Source organism: Gastrolobium bilobum, unplaced genomic scaffold (assembly GCF_033153095.1).
Source record: "Gastrolobium bilobum isolate Gb01-03AN ecotype WA unplaced genomic scaffold, APGP_CSIRO_Gbil_v1 utg10593, whole genome shotgun sequence".
Classification (NCBI taxonomy): domain Eukaryota; kingdom Viridiplantae; phylum Streptophyta; class Magnoliopsida; order Fabales; family Fabaceae; genus Gastrolobium; species Gastrolobium bilobum.
This window is the reverse complement of record NW_026895851.1, coordinates 155,394-178,653: the sequence shown is the minus strand read 5'-3', so window position 1 is coordinate 178,653 and position 23,260 is coordinate 155,394. Positions and strand designations below refer to the sequence as shown.

Genomic DNA, 23,260 nt, shown 5'->3' with positions numbered 1-23,260 from the left:
CGCTAAGTGGCGCCCAAAAATGCAAAGGGTGGCGGCAGTTCACGAGCATTCGGTTCCGGCTTTTCATTTTGAGACAGTAGCGCCGCGCGGGATGGCACCAAACCGGCGCCAACTGGCGCCGGGTTGCGAGGAAATTTTGCCGCGTTGTCTCGGGGGTATTTTGGAAGAATAAAAGAGGCTTATAAATATCCTCTTAACAGAACCCTAGGGAGATCTCATTCCATTCAGAGGGAGGCCGACAGCAGAGCTCAGAAGGATTCTTCCACAGTTCTTCTTCTTCATCTATTTTCTCTTTAATTTTATGCTGTTATTGAATATTGAATTTTTAGCCATGATTATGCTTGGCTAGTTATCTTTTATTGTAGTTAGGGTCACGAGCCCTATGTGAACCCTTGTTACGATGAATTGATTTAGTTTTACTCATTTATATAATTATCTTTGTCTTTACCTTGTGCGTATTTTCTTTTTTTTTTTATTAGAATTGATCAATCTGATAGTTGAGAATAGTTTGAGGGTTAGAACCCTAGATAGGAATATTGGGGTTTTGATCTTGAAATGGGGTAGGATAAGAATTGGTATGCATGCTGGGAATAGATGTGTATTTAATTGCGGATGCTTAAATTATTGCGTTCATTGCTTAATACCATGAGGAACATTGCAAGGAATTGGGGTTTGTTGCATAAAATCGGCAAGTGCACCGATCGTACCAAGTAATAAAAGTGAGTAATGTTATCAAAAAAAAAAAAAAAGTGAGTAAGACATCGTCCCACGAGGATTGAGGCACTAAATCTAATTTTAACTAGCCCTTTCTTAATTGGATGAACAAAAGAGGTTTTTAAAGTAATTGTAACGTGACAATTGTGAACTGTTTAATATTTCGTGAACAATTCAGAGAGAAATTTGAAGAAATTAAAATCAAAGATTTAGAATTGAGAAAAATATTAAAAGAAAAAACTATTGCAGTAAAGGACGCCAACACCTTTTTGATCCCCACCTTGTAATAATGATTAATATTTATATTTAATTACCCAATTGACCAAATAATTCACCATCTATAATTAATGAGTTAAGCCCTAATCCCTTAGTGATCTTAACCTTATTAACTTTATTAGAATCCTAATCCCTTAGAAATCCCTTTTCAAGTTAATCTTTAAGCCCAGTGAATTTTCCACATTTGCAGTTCATGTAGCCTATCCCTAGTGCATACATGAACAGTTATCTTACCCTTTGTCAGGAATTAGAATCCCAATATCCCTATTGTGAACCCTAACCCTCGCAATCCTAATAGAGTCGCGAATTCCAAAAGAATTATGGAATGAAAAAACAGAGTAAAATAAATTCAATTGAATAATTAACCATAAACTTAACCAAAATACAAGGGGTTCACATCAAGGGTTGTGACCCTTACCACAATATAAAAAACTAACCTGACATATTCATGTCTGACAATTTAAAATAAAAAAAATTCATAAAAGCAATAAAGAAGAAGAAGAAGAAGATGAAGGATTTTCCAACATGAGCCTCCAATAATTCTCTCCAGCTAAAGATGATGTTGTTTTAGAGTTTCTGCTTCCTTTATATAGCCAGCTACTCAATCAGGTCATAATCCTTGAATTAATTCTGATTAAATTTCCATTTTTCTCATAATTCCACCAATCAATCAGGTCGTAATCCTCTCATTAATTTGATTAAATTTCACTTTTAATCAAACTCCACAAATCAAGGAATGCATTCATGACGCCCGCTCAGTGCCAAATTCGCGACTCCACAAATCAAGGACTGCATTCATGACGCCTGCGCGATCAACGCCAAATCCGCGCGGATCGCGCCATTTTTTGCGCGAGACTATGCAATTTTAACTTCTCTCTTTCACTTCTTTTTGGTGTTTCCTGCTATCAAAATGCATAAATTGAGTGAGAGAATGGTTGAGAAGGAATAATCAATATTTCTTGCATTTATGAGCTTATTTTCACACATTTATGATTAATTCCTTGCTTCTTTTACTTAGAAATCTCCATATGTTAGACGCATATCAGGGTTCCAATTGGGGATTAAAGGGTTAACCTTGCAAGGAATTGAGGGTTAACTAATAAATATTCTTAGATAATAATTTATCCGAGTAATTATATGAATAAATATTGTGAATTTATCCAAAGTAAGAAGTGGGGATCATAAGGTGAGTGCGCTCTAGCTACAATGTTTTTCTCATATTTTTAAAATCAATTCTCATTGTTATTGTTTTATTTCTCTTAAATAAAAATTCAAAAACAAGTCTTTACTTTTATTTCTTATTGTTACTCAAAATCAATTCACAATTTTTCCAAACAACAAACTGAGTTTTCCAACTTAAGGGGACTGATTATTGTAGTACTTGGTTTACAATCCCTGTGGAGACGATACTCTACTTACTTTCTATATTACTTGTGCGATCGGTATACTTGCCGGAGAGCATCAAGTTTTTGGCGCCGTTGCCGGGGATTGTTAATTCCAATATTACAAATAACCGTTGATCTTTGAGATTGGATTTTTATTTTTATTTATTTTTCTTTTCTATCTTGTTTTGTGTTTGCAGGTGCTACTAACTATTTTTTCTGAGTTTATGCGAGGTATACTTCCTCCTACAGACTTTGTATTTGATCCAGAAATTTCAAGAACTGAGAGGAGATTGCGGAAAGTTGCCAAGCAGATAATTTGGGAAGAATTCAAGAACGTACATGTACAACCAATACAAGAAATGTCAGGTAACAACAATGCAAACAACCCACCTCCAAGATTGTTGGACACCATTCTGACTCCGGTGTTCAATAGGCCAAATTCAAGTATAATCAGGCTGATGGTGGAGGCAAACAATTTTGAGCTTAAGCCATCTTTGATTACTTTGGTGGAAAGGGTTCAATTTTCTGGTGCTGAGGAGGAAGATCCTCATGAGTTTATAGATCGATTTCTGATGATCTATGACACTACCAAGCACAATGGAGTGTCTGCCGATGCTATCAGGCTTCGATTATTCCCTTTTGCTGTTAAGGGAAAAGCTCTCAGATGGATAGAAAGGCAGCCAACTAATAGTATCACGACAAGGGAAGACTTGTCATCAAAGTTCTTTGCCCATTTCTTTTCTATGGAAAAGTACAACCAGCTGGTGAATGAAATCACAAACTTCTGCCAACTTGAAGGAGAATCACTGTGTGCAACCTGGAATAGATTCCAGGAACTCATCCGGAAGTGTCCGCACTATGAAGGAGACGATGACAGAAAGTGGCAATATTCTTTAATGGCATCTCTCCTGAAACAAGGTTGGTGATTAATAGTGCAGCTGGAGGTTCTATTCGGCAAAGTACATCTGAACAAGCCATTAACTTGATAAAGAAACTGGCAAGGAATGAGAATGAGAGCGTACCAGCTCAAATAAAAAGAGGAGTGATAAAGCTGGAAAGCAATGAAGCTATGCTTGCCGAACAAAAGCTGTTGTCCAAGAAGTTTGACAGCTTGAATGAAAAGTTTGAGAAAATGCAAGTGTCCAAGGTTCAATCAACTTCTGTGATGTGTGGATATTGTAAGGAAGCTCATGAGTCTAATGAGTGTCCCACTCTAATGGGTGATAATCCACAGTAGTTGCAAGTGAATGGGGTTTGGTATGAGCAGAAGCCCCAACAAAATTTTCAAAGAAATCAGAATTCTCCTGGCAGAAATAATTTTCAGAGGAGAGGTCAAGGAGGTGGTCTTGATTATAGTTCAAAAAACTTTCTACAACCTCCTCCTATTCCACAGAAGGAACTTTCTGATTTGGAGAGGTTAGTTGGACAAATCGCTCAACACTCTAATGCTTTTATGGAGGAGACTAGAGCCAATACCAAAAACACAAATGCTTTCATGGAAGAGACTAGGGCTAATACCATAAACATGAGTGCTTCGATCCGAAATCTGGAGAATCAAATTGGCCAGCTGGCCAAGCAAGTTGCTGATAGAACTCCAGGTAATTTCCTTAGTAACACAGTCACCAGTCCAAGGGAGGATTGTATGTTTTTCACCACTAGAATTGGTAAAGTGGTAGGAGCTCCAGAAAAGCCGAGAATAAATGTGGAAGCTGAAAAGAAGCTGGATACTGCAGGTGAGCCAGAAAAAGAAAAAGAAATTGAAAAACCTGCTGAAGTGGAAAAGCCAGTTGCAAAGAAGAAGTTTGAACTGAAACCAGAATATGTGAGGGCAATGGCACCTTATCCAGAAAGGTTTATGAAAGATGCTCAAAAATAGCATTATGAAAGATTTCTGGATATATTACAAAAAATTGCATATCAACATTCCCTTTGCTGAAGCTCTGGCTTGCATGCCCAATTATGCCAAGTTCATGAAGGACTTGTTATCAAGAAAGCATAAGCTGCAGGAATACCAAACTGTAACACTCACTGAGGAGTGTAGTGCCATCATACAGAAGAAGTTCCCACCCAAACTCAGTGATCCAGGGAGTTTCAAAATTCCTATTGAAATTGGGGACAAAAAAATTGGCAGAGCATTATGCGATCTTGGGGCTAGCATTAATTTGATGCCCCTTTCTGTTTATAAATCCTTGGGGATCACCGAGTTGAAGCGCACTTTGGCATCTCTTCAACTTGCTGATAAGTCTTTGAGGAAGCCTAGTGGTATTATTGAAGATGTTCTTGTAAAGGTGGACAATTTCACCTTTCCTGCTGATTTTGTAGTGTTGGACATGGAAGGGGGAGCTGAGATGCCTCTTTTGCTGGGTAGACCTTTCTTGGCCACTGCTCGAGCCATGATTGATGTTGAAAATGGAAAGCTTGAGTTAAGGATGAATGTTGAGACCGTTACCATCAACGTCTTTGATTCTCTAAAACAGTCTTCTCACAAAGACGATTGTTTTAGTCTTGAAGTCTTAAAGGAAAAATGAAGTGTAGCGGATGATGCCAAGGAAGATGGTGCCATGAAGGTGGATTTGAAGGAGCTTCCTCAACCTCAAAAAAATGTCTTCTTGGGTAATAAAGAGGCGGTGATTGAAGCACTTACGAAGAGGAAACTGAATTGAAAAATAAAGATCCCTTTTTCCATACCAACAAAATTCTCAATGAAGATGATGACAAACATGGGAGAAAACCTTAAGGGAAGCGTCATCCTATACGGAAGAAGGTACTGAGAAAGGAAGTGGTGAAACTCTTTGATACGAGTTGGAAGAGACACCGGGAGCTGAAGTTTGACAAGAGACACCGAGACTCTATCTCTCAGAAAAACCAAAGCTTCAAAGAGTTTTTAACATGGCTTCATGGTTTTGAACAAATCTGGGAATGGTGGTCTCATACACCAAGGCATCCAGTACCACCAGATCCTCCATTTGCTGAGTCATCCCACGCTGCTGAAGGGGATGACATGGAGGGTTGATTATATCTCCTTGCTGACGGAGATTTTGTATATTAGTTTATTTTTCTGTTTCGTATTTTTTTTAGTTACTTTGTGTTGGTATATTTCTCTCTGATGTTTTAATGTGCGCATTATAGTTTATCCTATATGCCACTGTTTGTTCCATTGTGCAGGTTTTTCTTCCTCTTGTGGTTTAATTATTGTTGAGGACAGCAATTCTTTAAATCTGGGAATGGTAGGCTTGCATCTTGGAACTGCAATTCTTCTATCAGGGGAGATATTCTAACTCTTTTAAATTTTCTTAGTTAATTTTGTTAGTTATTTTTGTGTGCTCTTTATTTTTACCCTGAAAAAAAAATTTGGAAAATATTTTTCAAGCAATTCTCAGGTTTAAAATGTGCTTATATAGTTAATGTGCTTGACTGAATTCTTGGAATATATTGTATGACTTTCTGGCATGACATTGCATAGGCATAATTGGATTACATGATTGCTCGTTTTTCTGAATTAATATTGGGAAATTCTGATAATGTCTGAGGTCAATTTTCTTGAGTCTGCATTGATACCATAACTGTGAGGTTTGAGCCTAAACACTGAAATTTTTGTTGAGAGGCCTCACTGTTGTAATATTCTAGAACTTGATATGTTTCTCTGCTATGCATGCATTGATTGATATGATAAAGGCATTTTGTTCTTATTAGCTTATGGCCAAAATAGCCCACCTGTATGAAATTTTCCCTTGCTAGCCCCTTTGAGCCTAAACTTATTTGTTGATAAATGACATGTGCCTGAATTATGGCTTATCCTATGTCTATGTGACTTACCTTGATTGAGATTGAATCACTGAATGTGTTAAAAATAAAATAAAGAAATTGAGGTAAGCTCCACAAAGGTCAAGTAATTAAGGGATGAAAAATTCATCTATGCCCTTATAAAAGAAAAAGAAAAGAGAGCAAGAAAAAGGAAAAGAGTAAAAGGTGGCTGGAAGGAATTAATTCCCAAAATTCTGTGGGAATGTTAGTGGAGCAAAATCATTGAGTTGAATGTGTTAAAGTGAAATATATTTATTTTTTCAATCTCATTGTTGTTTGAGCTACTATCTATATTTTCCTACCTGTTACTCCGGCCAAGTTACAACCTGTGAAGTCCTTTTGATCAATTGATGCATGTGTTTGATTCTTCATTTTTAAGAATTTTTGAGAATATGATCAAGCCTATGGTAGTGTTATAGCTTTGAGTAATTGAGTGCTCATGATACCCTTAAACACTGAGTGTAGAGTGAATATTATTATTATCTGTGTGAGGGGTAATCAATGTAGACTTGCATCTTTAAGAAGCTGATGACATTATTGGGAGTTTATGATGTTGAGTCAGGCATGCATAGCATATTGTGTCTGAGAGTATCTATGGAATGTTATGTTGGATTAATTAAATATTTCCTGGATTGAGTCTTGTACATTGCTGGGGACAACAACGTTTAAATCTGGGAATGGTTTGATGTGCCTCTGGCAAGTGTGGTTTTTCAGTATTAAAATTGATAAGAATTGGGTCATAAGAGAGCAATTTAAATACATATTTGCTATTTATATTGATTCTTTCTATGTCAATAATATTCACCTTTTGGTTGTGTTTTTACAGGAAAAAGAGGAGTGAAAATTACAAATTATAAAAAGCCTGTTAACGCGACTCCACACACAGGAAAGTTCCATGTTGCGCTATGTTGCTAGTACAAAGTCCAGGAAATTGGCGCTAGTTGGCGCCAGAATGGCGCAAACTAGCGCCACCATGCCAACCAGCACCAAGTGAAGCCAACCAGCGCCAAGTGAAGCCAAGTAGCGCCATTCCATGCCAAGTAGTGCCATTCCATGCCAAGTTGCGCCATGTTTGAGTCAGTGGTGAGGCGCCAAGTAGCGCCACTATGGCGCAAACTGGCGCCACTTTTCGAGAATCCGGTTCTGACTTTTTTATATCAGACAGAGGCGCGGCGCAAACTTGCGCCAAACCGGCGCCAACTAACGTCGGTTTGCGGAAAATTTGACCGTGATGCGCGAAGGGTAATTTTGGAAGAAAGAAGCAAGGTTATAAATATATCCTCTTAACAGAACCCTGGGGATCGCATTCCATTCAGAAGGAGGCCGACGGCAGAGCTCAGGAGGATTCTTCCACAGTTCTTCTTCTTCATCTATTTAACTTTAATTTTATGCTGTTATTAAATATTGAATTTTTAGCCATGATTATGCTTGGCTAGTTATCTTTTATTGTAGTTAGGGTCATGAGCCCTATGTGAACCCTTGTTACGATGGATTGATTTAGTTTTACTCATTTATATAATTATCTTTGTCTCTACCTTGTGCGTATTTTCTATTTTCTTTATTAGAACTGATCAATCTGATAGTTGAGAATAGTTTGAGGGTTAGAACCCTAGATAGGAATATTGGGGTTTTGATCTTGAAAGGGGGTAGGATAACAATTGGTATGCATGCTAGGAATAGATATGTATTTAATTGTGGATGCTTAAATTATTGCGTTCATTGCTTAATACCATGAGGAACATTGCAAGGAATTGGGATTCCAATTGGGGATTAAAGGGTTAACCTTGCAAGGAATTGATGGTTAATTAATAAATATTCTTAGATAATAATTTATCCGAGTAATTATATGAATAAGTATTGTGAATCAATCCAAAGTAAGAAGTGTGGATCATAAGGTGAGTGCGCTCTAGCTACAATGTTTTTCTCATATTTTTAAAATCAATTCTCATTGTTATTGTTTTATTTCTCTTAAATAAAAATTCAAAAACAAGTCTTTACTTTTATTTCTTATTATTACTCAAAATCAATTCACAATTTTTCCAAACAACAAATCGAGTTTTCCAACTTAAGGGGACTGGTTATTGTAGTACTTGGTTTACAATCCCTCTGGAGACGATACTCTACTTACTTTCTATATTACTTGTGCGATCGGTATACTTGCCGGAGAGCATCAGTAAGCTCATGTTAAGTTATAATGTAGAGTTGTTGTGGTATTGATGGATATCTAAATATTCATAGGATTGCATGATTGATGCTGTGACACCTTGATGTAGGTGTGTACTTTACAAGTTATAGCTTGAAATTGAAGTTGACTGGTTGTAGAACCTGTTGGTGGAGAACAAAGGTTGAACTGAAGCTTTGAGGTAAGCCTTCGGACCTTGGGTGTAATTCCCTTGATTGTTCCACCAAGCCCTGTGTAGTGGTTGTGATAATGTATATAAATGCAATGAAATAGTTTAATGCTTTGTTATACGTATGTGTATGCATTTGGTGTGGCATAGGATGGTGTTTCCCTATGTTGGTATGTTGCATGGCGATGCATAAACTATACTTGGTAGTTTAGCTGGCCAGTAGGACTATTTGCATCTGAGTATCCTTAGGACAGCTTGAGAGCTCGAGGGATTTCTCTTGGAGATGTTTGTTTACACACTGCATGGATATGTATTTACTGCATTATTATTGTTATTGTTATTACACTGTTATTGAACTATGGGGTGGAGAGATGCTCCAAGGACCCCTGGTTTACTGTGATATATTCGTATATCTCACCCCGTGTTGTGGGGACCCCCTTTCAGGAAAGGATGCTGTAGGAGCCTCTGGTGGCAAGTAGCCATATTTGGATTATACATGACATGTAGTAATACTATGTATAGGATTTACATTTGAAAGCTAATTGCTATATGTATGTCATGTTTTATTTGGGTGGACTTAGCCTATGCTCATCTCCTTTGGTATCTCTTTTGTTGATGGGAGCCAAGGAGTTGATCATAGTGTTTTGTAGCTAAGTCCCATGAATTGTAATTAAGACGTATTGTAATATTGTAATTAATGGAGATATATGTATGAGGAAATGTTATGCATGCTTCTCTTAGGGTATGAGTACTTTGAAATACTAGAATTCATGTATTGAAAGAATTATATGATTGTCAATTAGGTGAAAGAAGACCTTTAGATTGAAAATCCAAGTAAAAGTAAAGATATCCCTCTTGTTGTCCAATTTTCGTATCCTATATGATAGATTTGGACCCTTGTGTCTTAATGGAAGTGGTAGATCTTTTTCTTAGCTTTCCATTGAGACCAAGATTGTGTAATTTGGATGTGTACAACTATAGTTAGGGTTAAAACACTCAAGCTTGGTGTTGTCCCCAGAAATCTGGCGCTACTAGCGCCGTGTTGGCGCTAGCCGCGCCAAGAGACAGAGAGGGAACATATTCCCGGCCCTAATCGCGCCAGTCTGGCGCTAACCGCGCCAAATACAGGGAAACACTCTGTTGTTTCACGCTAATCGCGTCGTTTTCACGCTAATCGCGCCGGAAACAGTGGGTTCAGCACTCGTTACGTAGAAAGTTCATAACTTGGGCTACGGTGCTCCGATTTGAGCGCGGTTTGAACCTACGCGTAGATAACGAAGAGATATATAACATATTGGAAGATGAGAACTATAAAGTAAGTATATAAATTCCAATTTAATAGAAAGTGAAGAGAGTCTAGTATTGAACTCGAACAAAATAATGATATGATGTTAAGTTTAGTTTTGATTATTCCACAAAGTATAAGGTTATGGTCACGCAATTGGTTATTTCAAACTCGGCGTTGTTAAAAAGGAAAAACAAGTAAGTTTTAAAAAGGAAAACGAAAAATTTCTCCGGGTTTTTAATTGAACCAATGTGATTGTAACTGCGCTTAATATCATAAAGCAATGTTAACAAACCGGTTCTAGAACGGGGTGTTACAATTGCCAAGAGGAGAAGGACATGCCAACACCAAAGTCGCCCCCAAAGCCTTCAGACATGCCTTCACGAGTCAGATTTGCACTGACGAGAGAAGACCATGTGCAGCCACTTCAGGCAGCACGTGTAGGCATGTGGAACACTTTCTAGGGAAGCTCTAGCCTCCATCTTCATCTTCTTTCCATCCTATTTCACACCATGTATTTGGTTTCTTCTATCAGTCACTGATCGATCACGAACATGTCAAAATGGCTTTGGATATCCTTGTTTTGACTTCTTTTCGATCATCTTCTCATTATAATTTTACAAGATATTGAAAAATATAAAAAAAAAATTGAAATAAAAATCAAGGAAGAAATCTAATTATAAAGGATTAGCCCCCTTGTTACAATCCAAAAAGAAAACATAGAAATATCTACCATAGATTAAAGATAGCCAAAAACCAAAATAAAAGCATCAATTTTTATGAAAAGAATTATAAAAGATACACATACAAATCACATGAAAAACAAATATAGAATCCAAGGTGTCATATTTCATAATACAAACTAATTACATGAAAAACCCAAAGAACTCGATTCTCACCTAAATACACAATTCGACTCTGATACCAATTGTTGGCGTAATTGGATTTGCAAAAGCGTATAGACTGTTGTGGTTTGGTGTGTTATAAATATAATTCTTTGATACACAAATCATTACCTCTTGTAGCGCAGACGAATGAGAAATCTCCCTTGTGTAGGTGTGGTGATCCATCTCGCCTCTATTGCCATGTAATCTCTCCTTCACGATCAAGCTTTCTCCATGTCACAACATGAAAATACCTCCTTCACGATATGGCCCCCTCTGCATCACAGCGCGAACAAGTCTCCGAGATGGCTTGTGGAGGATAGTGGTATCTTCCAGACTATTCCCAAGGGAAATATGTGAGTGAGTGGGCACTTTGGTGTTTCAGTTTCAGATCTGTCAACAATAGCCTTGAAGGCTAATGTCTAAAGTAAGACTATTTATATGGGCACTAAGAAATCTTATCCTTAAGCTTTTTGGGCTCTGCTCATACAAGAGCCCAATTGGACTTTGGTAAAAGAACATAAATCCAACATGGAGAGGATTTCATTGTAAACATTCTTCTCATAGGTTTATTTCAACGTAAACGTTCTTTTCACAATTCTGATCAACACTCCTTTCGTAATGAGTGTTTTTACGAAATGAATTTGTTTTCATAGAAACACATAATTAACATTTCCCCCCATAAATTGCTAAACAGACGTCCTTCCATGTTTTTTCCAATAAAACAATGCCATTTCCCTTTTTCCCCCTATAAATCGCAGAACTAACGTTTGCTTTTAGAGCCTAATTGGCACATCTTTTTTTAAGCTAAAAAAAAGTTTTAAAAATAAAGCTACAACTTGTTTAATGATTATATAAAAATTTTAGCTTAAAAGCTGTTCATTTAAAAAAAATCACACATTTCAAAAAAAGCTGACAACTTAAAAAAAGCTCCTTCTAGGAGTTGTTGACTTTTGGCACTTTTCTTCATTATAAAAAAAAAAACTTTTTTATTATAAGAGCTTTGGTAAAAACATGTCTGACCTAACTTCTACTTATAAAGAGAAAAGAAGTTAAAAAAAGACCTCCCAAATAGATACTTAGAGTCATCAAATACTTGAGCTTTTGAATCCAGAATGAATCTTATTATGTGATATGAGGTCATGTAAGATAATATCAATCATATAAATATGTTTGAGTATAATATAAATCATTAAAGATGTTCTCACCCAATAGCTTAAGCTTGTGGGTTGAATTGATTATTTACATGATATCAGAGCCTCAGTATCCCGGGTTCGATCCTCACCGTCCCTCATTTTCTTTGTGGAATTTCTTAGCACAGGTAGGCTGGACTCATGCACCTGATGCATCATCCACCTTTCAAGCTCAATAAGCTCTCTTGTGAGGGGGCGTGTTAGAGATATATAAAATCATTAATATAATCTCATCTACTAGCTTAAGCTTTTGGGTTGAATTAATTCTTTATATTAAGAATAATAATAAATAATGTAGAAAAGATTATGGTTAATTTATATTTAAATGATTAAGATCCTCTCATATGATCTCATATTATATGAGAAGATCAATTTCATCATAAAAGTGTAAATATAAAAAAAAAATTATTTGTAAAAGAAATTTGCATGAATAATGTAAAATGTATAACAAAAATTTAAAGAAATTAAATTTACAATAGTCATACACCATTTGCCCATTTGCAGAAATATCTTTATTTCATTTGCATAAATTTATTATGATGAAAGATATTCAAAAAAAAAATAAGTACATATAGTTTTAATTATTAAAATATAATTTTTTTGAAAATTAAAAGAAAATCAGACAAAAAAAAAGTACATCTAATAAAAACATGTAAATTGTCAACTTTTTTTATTTTTATTAATTACTAACCTGTTTTACTTCACATCATAAAATATATAACTTTTTTGGTAAACAGAAATATGTATATTTTAATTGAAATAGGTTGTTTTACTTTTTTTTCTTTTTTTTTCTAATCGGTCTTCAATATCATTAGATCATAATTTCAATAGAAGAGAGAAATGATAAAAATAGATGAGATTTAAATCTAATGATATTGGAGAGCGAAAGATAAAGATGGATAGGAAATAAATAGATAGAATAACTGATCCTATATTAATTTAGAGTTTTTATTATTTCTCATATTATAAAAAATAAATTTATCTCTTATATATACATAAAAATATATAAGTTCATGCTTTCTCTTTTTTTCATATAAATATATAAATCTTATATATTTTTATATGCGCGTGAGATAAGATAATACGACAAATATTAACGCTTTAATTCATACCCATTTGGGTCAAAAAGTACACTGATATTTACATTCTAAATTTCCTGCCCCAATTTTGAGCGCTGGTTCACTCACATCCACAATCAAAACATGCTAGTCTCAGAATTGTGCCTATATAAGCACCAAATCCCCCTATGGAGCTTCTTCAAACTTGATTAATTCACCACAACATTGACTCAAAATTTTCAAATCCTCCTAGCTGCACAACCAATTAGTCATGGCAGATAGCAGCAGCAACAGCAACAACAAAAGCAACTCCCTCATCCACCACACCACAACCCCAAAGGGTGGTTGGCATGCTGCCATCTTCATCATATGTGAGCTCAACTCAACCCTCCATTTAGTCAAACACCCATTTCTTCTTTCTCTCTCTCTCTTTTCACTAGTTTGATTTGGGGACACACACAAATCCTATTTAAGGTTCTTGTTCAGGAATCATATCTTGGTGTCATCTTTTTTTCTTTTCTTCCTCTGTAGTTGTGGAATTTGCAGAGAGATTTGCATATCAGGGGTTGGCTGGGAATCTCATCACATATCTCACAAATGTTCTGAATGAACCAATCACAACAGCTGCAAAAAATGTCAACACATGGGTTGGTGTTTCTTCTCTCTTTCCTTTGCTTGGTGGCTTCATTGCTGATTCCTATCTGGGTCGCTTCAACACCATACTCTTGTCTTCCCTCGTTTATCTCTTGGTAAATAAATCTCATCCTCATCCTTATTATTATTATTATTATTATTTATAAAGTTTCATTTGGTACCGTCTCTCTCAATCGTTTTTTCCTTTTTTTATTTTTTTCTTTTTTTTTCTTTCAAAATTGAGTCATTCGTTCTTTATTTCTGCTGGAATCTAATCTAATGTGCTCACCGTCTCGCATCTCTGTAAATCTGTATGATGCCACAATTTTGTCTTTTTCGAATTTTTTTTCTTTTATATAACTATGTTCCCACACGGCAAGGAACAACAGTAAATGAGTGTGATATTTTCTTAAGTTCCGGGAGATATTTTATCTATATATCTATATATATATATATATATAAAAGAAAACAAATATTTCTACGGCCACTTTAGATAAGCTTATATACAACAACTCTTTTATAATTATGTTCTTCCGAGAGAACATAGTTATAATACTAAAGTTGTTTTTTTTTTCTCTCTCTTCACGTCAGCAGATAGGTTGTGAAAAATAAATGAAGAGAGAGAAAAAAAAGCAACTTTAATGTTATAACTATATCCTCCCGGGAGAACATAATTATCTAAAGTGGCTGTAGAAATATTTACCCATATATATATATATATATATATATATATATATATATATATATATATATATATACACATATATAGAAAGTATTTCTACAGCCATTTTAGATAAGGTTATCTACCGCCACCATTTTTAACTATAATCAAGGTAATCAAAATTGAGATTTTACCTAAAATCGAAAAAGAAATAAAAAATCGTAAATCGTAAAATCGTAATACAAATCGTAAATTTTATCTGCACTCTAAAATTAAATTTTTATATACATATGCTTATGTATAAAAAAAAATTAAGAAAAATAGATTACCTGCCACCATCCTTATACATTTGCATACAATTGTCATACGCTAAGGGTCTAAACTAATAAATCATTCAAGTTATTATCATCGAAAACATTCTGTTCCACGTGATCTTCAACTACATCATTCAAAATTGTCTTCATCTAAACTTTCAACATGAGATAAAGTTCCTTCATTTTTCACAATCCATTCATCTTCGGATGAAACATCAACAATGTTATATTCAACAATTTTTTTAACTTGCTTAACATTATTTCAATAGTTAAAATCAGGATTTAAACCTTAAAATCGAGACTTAAGTAAATGTCTAAATCGGAATTTTATATTGAAAACGATTTTAAGTGAAATCTAAATCGTTTTGCCAAAAATAAATCGTTAAAATCGGGATTTTAAGATTTAAATCCAGATTTTAATTACCATGACTATAACTATGTTCTCTCGGGAGAACATAGTTATAATATTAAAGTTGTTGTTTTTTTCTCTCTCCACGTCGACAAATAGGTTCTGAAAAGTAACTGAGGAGAGAAAAAAAAAAGCAACTTTACTATTATAACTATGTTCTCCCGGGAGAACATAGTTAAAAATAGTGGCTGTAGATAACCTTATCTAAAGTGACTGCAGAAATGTTTACTATATATATATATATATATATATATATATATATATATATATATATGGAACAGTTTATATTTACAAATTTTTTTGTTTACAAACTCGTACAAACTACACTATTTTCTTTCGGAAGAACAGTAATCACATTATTTTCTTCCGGGAGAACATAGTGCAATTTGCATAACTTTGTAAAAAAAATTGTAAACAGATCTTTTTTCTATATAAAAGATAATTTTATTTTTTATAATATGAAAAATATTAAACTCATAAAAAATATCACTTTAAATGTCACTTTAATTTTAAAAATAAGGCTAATTATGGATAAGGATATTTGACTGTGAAAAAGTAGTTTTATAATTTTAATCATAATCAATAGTTCATTCAACAAATTTATAAGGATTACCTTTTATAAATATAGGATTTTTGTTTAAATAAAAGAGGGTTGATATGATAAAGGGTTATACTTATATAATGTTATATAAAAAACACTATTTGATCCTACACAAACATAAAAGAAAAGAGAGAAAATGAGTTGAGGAAAGAGAAAATAAAAAATTGTGGATCCCATGTCTATTTGTTATATAATAGATGTATTTTCCTATGATAAATGCAAATTATAGTTATTTGAATTTATACAATATGTCAAACTCTCATTTTTGTTCCGCTAACGTCATAGCGTCTTTTGTTTTGTTGATTTTTTTGGATAAAGATTCATAAAGGTAGATTATATATTAAAAATAAAAGTTAGAGGGGGATGGCTTTATTTCAGTGTAAGATTAAAAAATCATTTTTTTTATCTCATTTATCAATTTTTGTCCATCTAACTATTATAGTTTATTAAATTATACTAATTAAGTAATTATTAATTTTAAATAAATAATAATAATTAGATTGAAAAAAATAAATAAATGAAATGAGGAGTAAATTTTTTTAATTTTATACGGAATCAAAAATCCCTCAAAGTTAATCAGTAATTCCTTATAATCCCTAAACAATCTATTCTTAAATTCTGACATGGATTTAATTGATTTTTTTTTTCATTCTGACATGGATTTAATTGATTTTGTTTCAATGATAGAGATTCATTTATAATTTTAAAATTGCAAAAACCCATTTATTTTTTTAATTTATTTTTTTGAAAATTATAGCAACATGTAGATTAATTTAACTAAAAAACGCCCGGGGTTTATAAAAAGCCAGGATTTAGATTATAAATTTAAATTGGGGAGATGCTTGATCCTGATGTAGGTGAAAGTTTATTTATTTATTTATTTTTATTTTTAACTCGAACTACAAGTAACTCACATGTAACGTCAAATCAAACTCTAATTAAGAAACATTGATCATCACCCCACCTGTCAAAAAATCCGTGATTTCAATTCAAATCAATTATTAGTTTTTTCTTCTTATTATTATTGTAAATTTTATATAGTTGTTGAGAGATCAATTAGATTAATTGTTATGTGAAGAATTTCTTATTATTAGCACTTTCCACGAGCTTGAGCCATCTCATAAGATTCCAATATTCCATCATAAGATTTGCATATTAACTGTGTTTGTCCATATTATATATACAAGTCAGCCCCATGCATGCACTTGCAATTAATTTAATGACATAAATTTAGCTGTTGTTGATGTAAAAGAATCTTATATTCTCACGTCACATAAAAACGCACAGGGCATGATTTTCTTGACACTATCTGTGTCGGCACTTAAGCACAAAACGCTTTTCTTCGTGGCCCTTTACGTGCTATCCATCGGCGACGGAGGCCACAAGCCATGCGTTCAAACCTTCGCCGCCGATCAATTCGACGACGACACGCCGGAGGAGAAGGATGCCAAGAGTTCATTCTTCAATTGGTGGTACTTGGGGATTGTGGCTGGTTCTACTGCTGCTGTATTTGTAGTGATATATCTTCAGGTAAATTAATCAAATTCTTAAGAGTGTACATTTAATTTTGTTATTAAAAGATTAATAACACCAAAATAGTAATGAAATAATGATTTTTGGTCATCTTACAACATTATAATGTTTAAAATAAGGGAAAATGATCTATTCTTTTAAAGGATATAAGCTTATATCATTTTAGATTCTAACCGTTGATTTCCGTCCATTAACGGTTATAATCTATTGGGTCAAACTTAATGGCCAAAATTATTATTAATTAATTAATAATTTTGATCCAATAAATTATAACCGTTGATGGACGGAAATTAACGGTTAGGATCTAAAAGGATATAAACTTATATCCTTTAAAATGACAGATGTTATTCCCTTAAAGTAATTATAAATATTTTTTTGATTTTAAATACTATTCCACTTGTAATATATGTTTTTTTATTTAATTATACATATCCTCTTTATAATTTTGAATACTTTTTTTCTTTTAATTAGTATTTTACTTGAATTAAAATATTCGTTCAAGATACTTGTTAACTATTATAATAAAAAGTTTCGAACAACAAAAGTGAGATTTACTTTTTTTTTTTGTATAAGAAAGTGAGATTTACTTTTATTTTTTTTGTATAAGAAAGTGAGATTTACTTTTATTTTTTTTGTATAAGAAAGTGAGATTTACTTAATTGTTAATATGATTGTTTATGATTCGTTTCTTTACTCATACCTGATAACACTTGCATATCTTAACTATTTTGATTTTAAAGCACCATTAGTCAAGTTGTATATAGTTTTCAAACCAATTCTTTGTTTGTTTGTTTGTTTTTTTTTTTTTTTTGGTAGTTCAAACCAATTCAGATGAATACTTTTACACTTTTAATCAAGATATAGATGTTAGATCGATTACTTGGATTAGTAGACATTATTAGATATTATTAAAACAAATTAATTTAGAATAATTTTTTGACATTTTACTTAAAATTCTCTTCTTGCTTTTTTATTATTGTCTATTTGTTGAATTATTTTTTGAAGTTTATGTTGATCTTCTTATTAAGCTAATTTCTGTCATCTTACTAGATTTATACATTTGTTTGTAGGGGAAAATAAACATGATCCTAATTGGATGTTAATTGTTATTCATTCTTTATGAAAGTAATTAATAGAAAAATTGCCACCTAGTTAAAATACATTATCAAACTTGACATTAAATACTAATTTCTTTTAAAATATAAAATAAAACACTATTTGTTTACCCAAAAAAAAAATATAAAACACTATCACATGTCCGTACGGACTTGATAATAGATGGGAGAAAATTATGTATTGCCAGGTAGGTAGGACTCGTCAAATGCGAGAAGCAATATATAAATAAAAATTGTCGTATAACGCCAAAAGAGATAGAATATTGCTATAGTGGATGTTATCATCCAAGGAGAATTTATGGATCACACACATTTCTTTTTTGGAGAAGCAAGTTTGTCCAACATAGGAACATATTCCTCAATCCTCATACAAGTCTTTTCCATCTATGCATAATCTGTCGGCACATTAAGTGAAAGGAATGGTTGATTGTAAAAGCTGTGAGTAGTGGGGGTTGATTTTTAGATTTTACATAAATGGTTCTAGATAAAAATTGAGTCTATATTATTATCTAATCATGTATTAGTAAGTGATGATTAAAATAAATAATTATTTTCAATAATTTGATAAAATATGATTAATAAATAATATATACCAATGTTATAATAACAGGGTATCCAAAGTTAAATATTTAAGTATTACATAACAACTTAAAAAAATATGTATAATTTTATTTTATAATCAATACCTATATAAAATTGGGAGTTCAAGTATGAATGATAAAATTTATATTAATTATGAATGAATTATGTAAAGATCAAATAAGCAGGAGCCGTAAATGATTATTGCTTAACTTATTAATAATTACCTCTGGACCATAGGATCCTATGCTTGTTATATATATATATATATATATATATATATATATATATATATATATATATATATATATATATATGAAAAATATTTCTACAGCCACTTTAGATAGGTTGTCTACAGCTACCCTTTTTAAACTAAGTATGACCGGTCATACATAAAAATTGCATTTTCTCTCTCCGTCACATTAGCCGATAGTGTATGAGGAGAGAAAAAAAAAGAACAGTTTTATTCTTATAACTATGTATGACCGGTCATGCTTAGTTAAAAAGGGTAGCCGTAAATAATCTTATCTAAAGTGGCTGTAGAAATATTTTTCTCATATATATATATATATATATATATATATATATATATATATATATATATATAGGGTTTATATTTTTGCAGCTACTACTGGAAAAAATCTGTGTAGCGACGGAATTTTAATAAAATTTCTCTCACAAAATTCGTAGCTAATTCGATTTTCCTTGCAAATTTCGTCGCAAACATCGTTTGCGAGGGAATCTGCGATGAAAAATAGTTGCGATGATGAAATTAGCAACGAAAATTTTATAGCAATTTCGTCGCTATAAAGGTTTTCTCAAATACTTGCCATATATATACATGAAAACATTAAATGCGGAGAATCATAACTATACACCTATAATTGTTGTACGTAAAGCGGCTCTAAAAGTAATTTTACATATATATATATATATATATATATATATTAGTTTGATCATAGTTTATTCTTCTTCCTTGATCATCTTTTCATAAAGAGCCAATGGAATAATTGTAATTGATGATGAAGATTGAATTATTGGAAAAATTGAACAGGACAATGTAGGGTGGGGAGTGGGGTTGGGAGTGCTGGCAGCAGTGTTGGCTTTGGCATTGGCACTCTTCTTGTTGGGAATCAAAAGGTATAGAAAGGAAAGCCCTGCAGGGAGCCCATTAACTAGGCTGGCCCAAGTTTTTGTTGCTGCTGCTCGTAAGTGGCGCGTGCAAGACACGCCCGGTCATAACAATTATTGCTATGATGAGGAAAATCATGATGAGCCCCATCGTCTCCATGTTCCACCCAAATTCCACACTTTGCAACAAACTCATCAGTGTAGGTGTGTGCCATTCATTATACTATAACTCTCGGTATTTTTCTCTCTTGTGAATTTAAAGCTGTGCTTTACGTCCTTTCCATTTTGAAACAAATAACATATTTTCTCTTCATAAATAGAAGCGGAAAGGATGTTGAATTTGTGCTGGGAAAACTATGCATAATTTGGATGAGTCTGTACCTTTTTTGAAGATAAAGACATTGATTTTTTTTTTGTGGGCAACTAAGTTGAACCTTTTTTTTATTGTAGAGAGTGTCAATATAATTAACATATATTATTACGTTAGATATAATAAATCCAATTACGTTCTTGATAAGAGAGTAAGGAGGTTAATTAGAGGGTTTTATACATGTGTTTCACTTAGTTAAATAGTATAAATACGACACTTATTATCTTAAATTTACTATTTCTTGTATACAAACATGTGTGTAATAAACTTACAAAAAAGGAACAACTTAGCAAAAAAAAAAAAAAATGTATGCATACTACTAAGAAATTTGTATGATTAAGTCACTTTATTAATTTCAATATGAAGAATTGAAAATTAGGTAAAAGAATTTAAATACAAAAGAATATGGGCCACGTGGATTGGGTATGGTTGGAGTTGATTCCAACAATTTATCATGGGTCTAGACTTTTTCTGTGTTTTTTGTTGCTTCAGATGACACTTTTTATTACCACATTATTACTAAAGGGAAATTCTTCTTTCAAAATAAAAAAAAAAAAATATGAAAAATTGTAATAGATTTCTGGACAAGGCAATCATCATTGATGAGATTGATGCATCAAGAAAAATCAGAGATCCTTGGAGGCTATGTACAGTGACACAAGTTGAAGAAGCAAAGCTTGTAATTCGCCTAATCCCAATATGGCTAAGCTGTTTGATGTTCACTGTTGTTCAAGCTCAAGTACACACATATTTCACTAAGCAAGGTAGCACATTGATCCGTTCCATAGGACCACACTTTCAAATCCCTCCAGCATCACTTCAAGGCCTTGTTGGAATCACAATCCTTTTTGCTGTTCCAATCTATGACCGGGTTTTTGTGCCACTAGCTAGAAGATTCACAGGGCACCACACTGGTATAACAGTGTTGCAGAGGATTGGGGTTGGTCTATTTTTGTCCATACTCAGCATGATTGTGTCAGCTCTTGTTGAGGCCAAAAGGGTTGGTGTTGCTAGAGACCATGGTCTAATAGATGATCCTAAAGCAGTGTTACCAATGAGCGTTTGGTGGCTACTTCCTCAGTATATGATTATTGGGGTTGCTGATTCATTCACAATTGTTGGGCTACAAGAGTTGTTCTATGATCAAATGCCAGAGGCATTGAGAAGCTTGGGAGCTGCAGCATATATAAGCATAGTAGGAGTTGGAAGCTTTGTTAGTAATGCTATTATAGCTATTTTGGAGGCAATCACTTCAAGAGCTGGTGGGAAATGGTTAGGAAACAACCTTAATAGAGCACATCTTGATTACTTTTACTGGGTTTTGGCTTTGTTAAGTGCTGTAAATTTGTGTGTGTATCTTTGGATCGCTAAGGGTTATGTGTACAAAAAGGTAGATGGGGGTGAAACAAGTAATCAACAGGGTTCTAACCTCAACAAATTCCGTCATGGGGTGTAACGAGAGAGAAAAAAAAAGTTTGACTTTAGCTATAGCTAATGTCATCAATACCAAAAAGCAAGATGAGTATTGATTATGATAGACATTGTAATTCCAATAACTACTAGCTAGTTGTTACGCGGATTTCAATCTGAGTGAATTCAGTGAATGATATATGTATATGCTTTCGGATTATGTGCACAACTTCATGAATGACTTGGTTTAAGATGACAGGACATACACAAGCTACTTAGCCTACTTATATCTAATACTTACTTGGATTTGGATCAGTTGGGAGATCCACCTCCTCTGTTTTGATTTTTTTTTCTCTGTTTAATTACATTTGCAGTCAGTGGCGGAGCCAGGCTCCAATCGGAGTTCGGGCCAAAAAATTATATGTGTATTTATTTTTTTTAATTTTAATTAGTTCATATCATAATATATTTAAATTATATTAAATACAAAACACCTGAGCAAAAAGCATAAAAAAGAATTATAATTTTACTAAATATTTTTTTAAATTTTATTGAATATATTTTAATTTTTTTATATAAATGGAAATGGAACACATAACTTAATACAACTTACTCAAATCTCCCACCAAATATATTTTAATTTTTTGATAGGGCCAAATTATAAATTTTAGCCCGGGCTAAATTATAATTTTAGATTGGGCCAAATTATAATTAATTATATAATTATACATGATAGGTATAATTTGTTAAAATTTAGCTCGGACAAGACTACACCCAGCTAATACGTAGCTCCGCCACTGTTTGCATTTGAACTGCAAGTGATCCAAATCCTTACTTAAGTAGTTATATTAAAGAAAAGATTTGGGAATAAAATTATTAAAAATAAATTTATTAAAAAATATACTTATTAGAAAATTAATTATGAGAAGCTTTTCCTTCTCCAAATTTATACAAGAATGGAAATAATTAAATAGTCTTTAATAAAAGTTTCATATTAAATTTTAAAATTCTTTGATCAGGATATTTTTACCAACATTTTTGTGAATAGAAAATTTTCTAAATAATTGCATTATTCCAATTTCCTTTTGAGAATGCAACTTACTTAATATTTCACTTTTAAGTCTTGTTGGTAAACTTATTAAATTTTTAATGGGATTAATGTTTCTCATGTTATAAGAAATAATTTTATCTCCTACATACATATAAAAGTGTCTCATGTGAAGAGAAGGGAGAGAAAAAGAAAACATGGACACTGTGTAAGAGATAAAATTATCTCTTATAACATGAGAAACACTAATCCCATTTTTAATATATGAGCCCCGTATTAAATTTGAGAAACCTATACATAGAAGTAGCAATTTGGGTTGACATAACTTGACACGACACAACATGAATATGAATACACTCAACATTCTATACATAAATCGGGTTAAAACCTTTGACACAAACACGACCCACTCATTTTGTGAGTTGGCACGACACAACACGAATAACTTGTCAACCCTATATTGTATTACTTATTATGTGGGTCGACATAACACGATAAGACACGAA

General features: G+C 33.0%; 1 protein-coding gene across 1 annotated transcript; it reads left to right on the top strand.

Annotated features, from left to right (window-relative positions):
* The first annotated feature begins 13,168 nt into the window (after positions 1-13,168).
* On the top strand, positions 13,169-21,918 carry LOC133296414 (protein NRT1/ PTR FAMILY 5.4-like). The gene is made up of 5 exons (XM_061495387.1): positions 13,169-13,321; positions 13,482-13,699; positions 16,856-17,098; positions 19,850-20,130; positions 20,873-21,918. Exons 1-5 carry the CDS (start codon positions 13,222-13,224, stop codon positions 21,750-21,752), a joined length of 1,722 nt encoding a protein of 573 aa, XP_061351371.1. The 5' UTR covers positions 13,169-13,221; the 3' UTR covers positions 21,753-21,918.
* The last annotated feature ends 1,342 nt before the right edge of the window (positions 21,919-23,260 follow it).

Excerpts from the sequence above, each read along its gene's own strand:
- LOC133296414 (XM_061495387.1), top strand. The coding sequence starts at position 13,222 with ATGGCAGATAGCAGCAGCAACAGCAACAACAAAAGCAACTCCCTCATC. Across the intron at positions 13,700-16,855 it reads CTTCCCTCGTTTATCTCTTG|GGCATGATTTTCTTGACACT; the intron begins GTAAATAAATCT and ends AAAAACGCACAG. Across the intron at positions 20,131-20,872 it reads CAACAAACTCATCAGTGTAG|ATTTCTGGACAAGGCAATCA; the intron begins GTGTGTGCCATT and ends AAATTGTAATAG.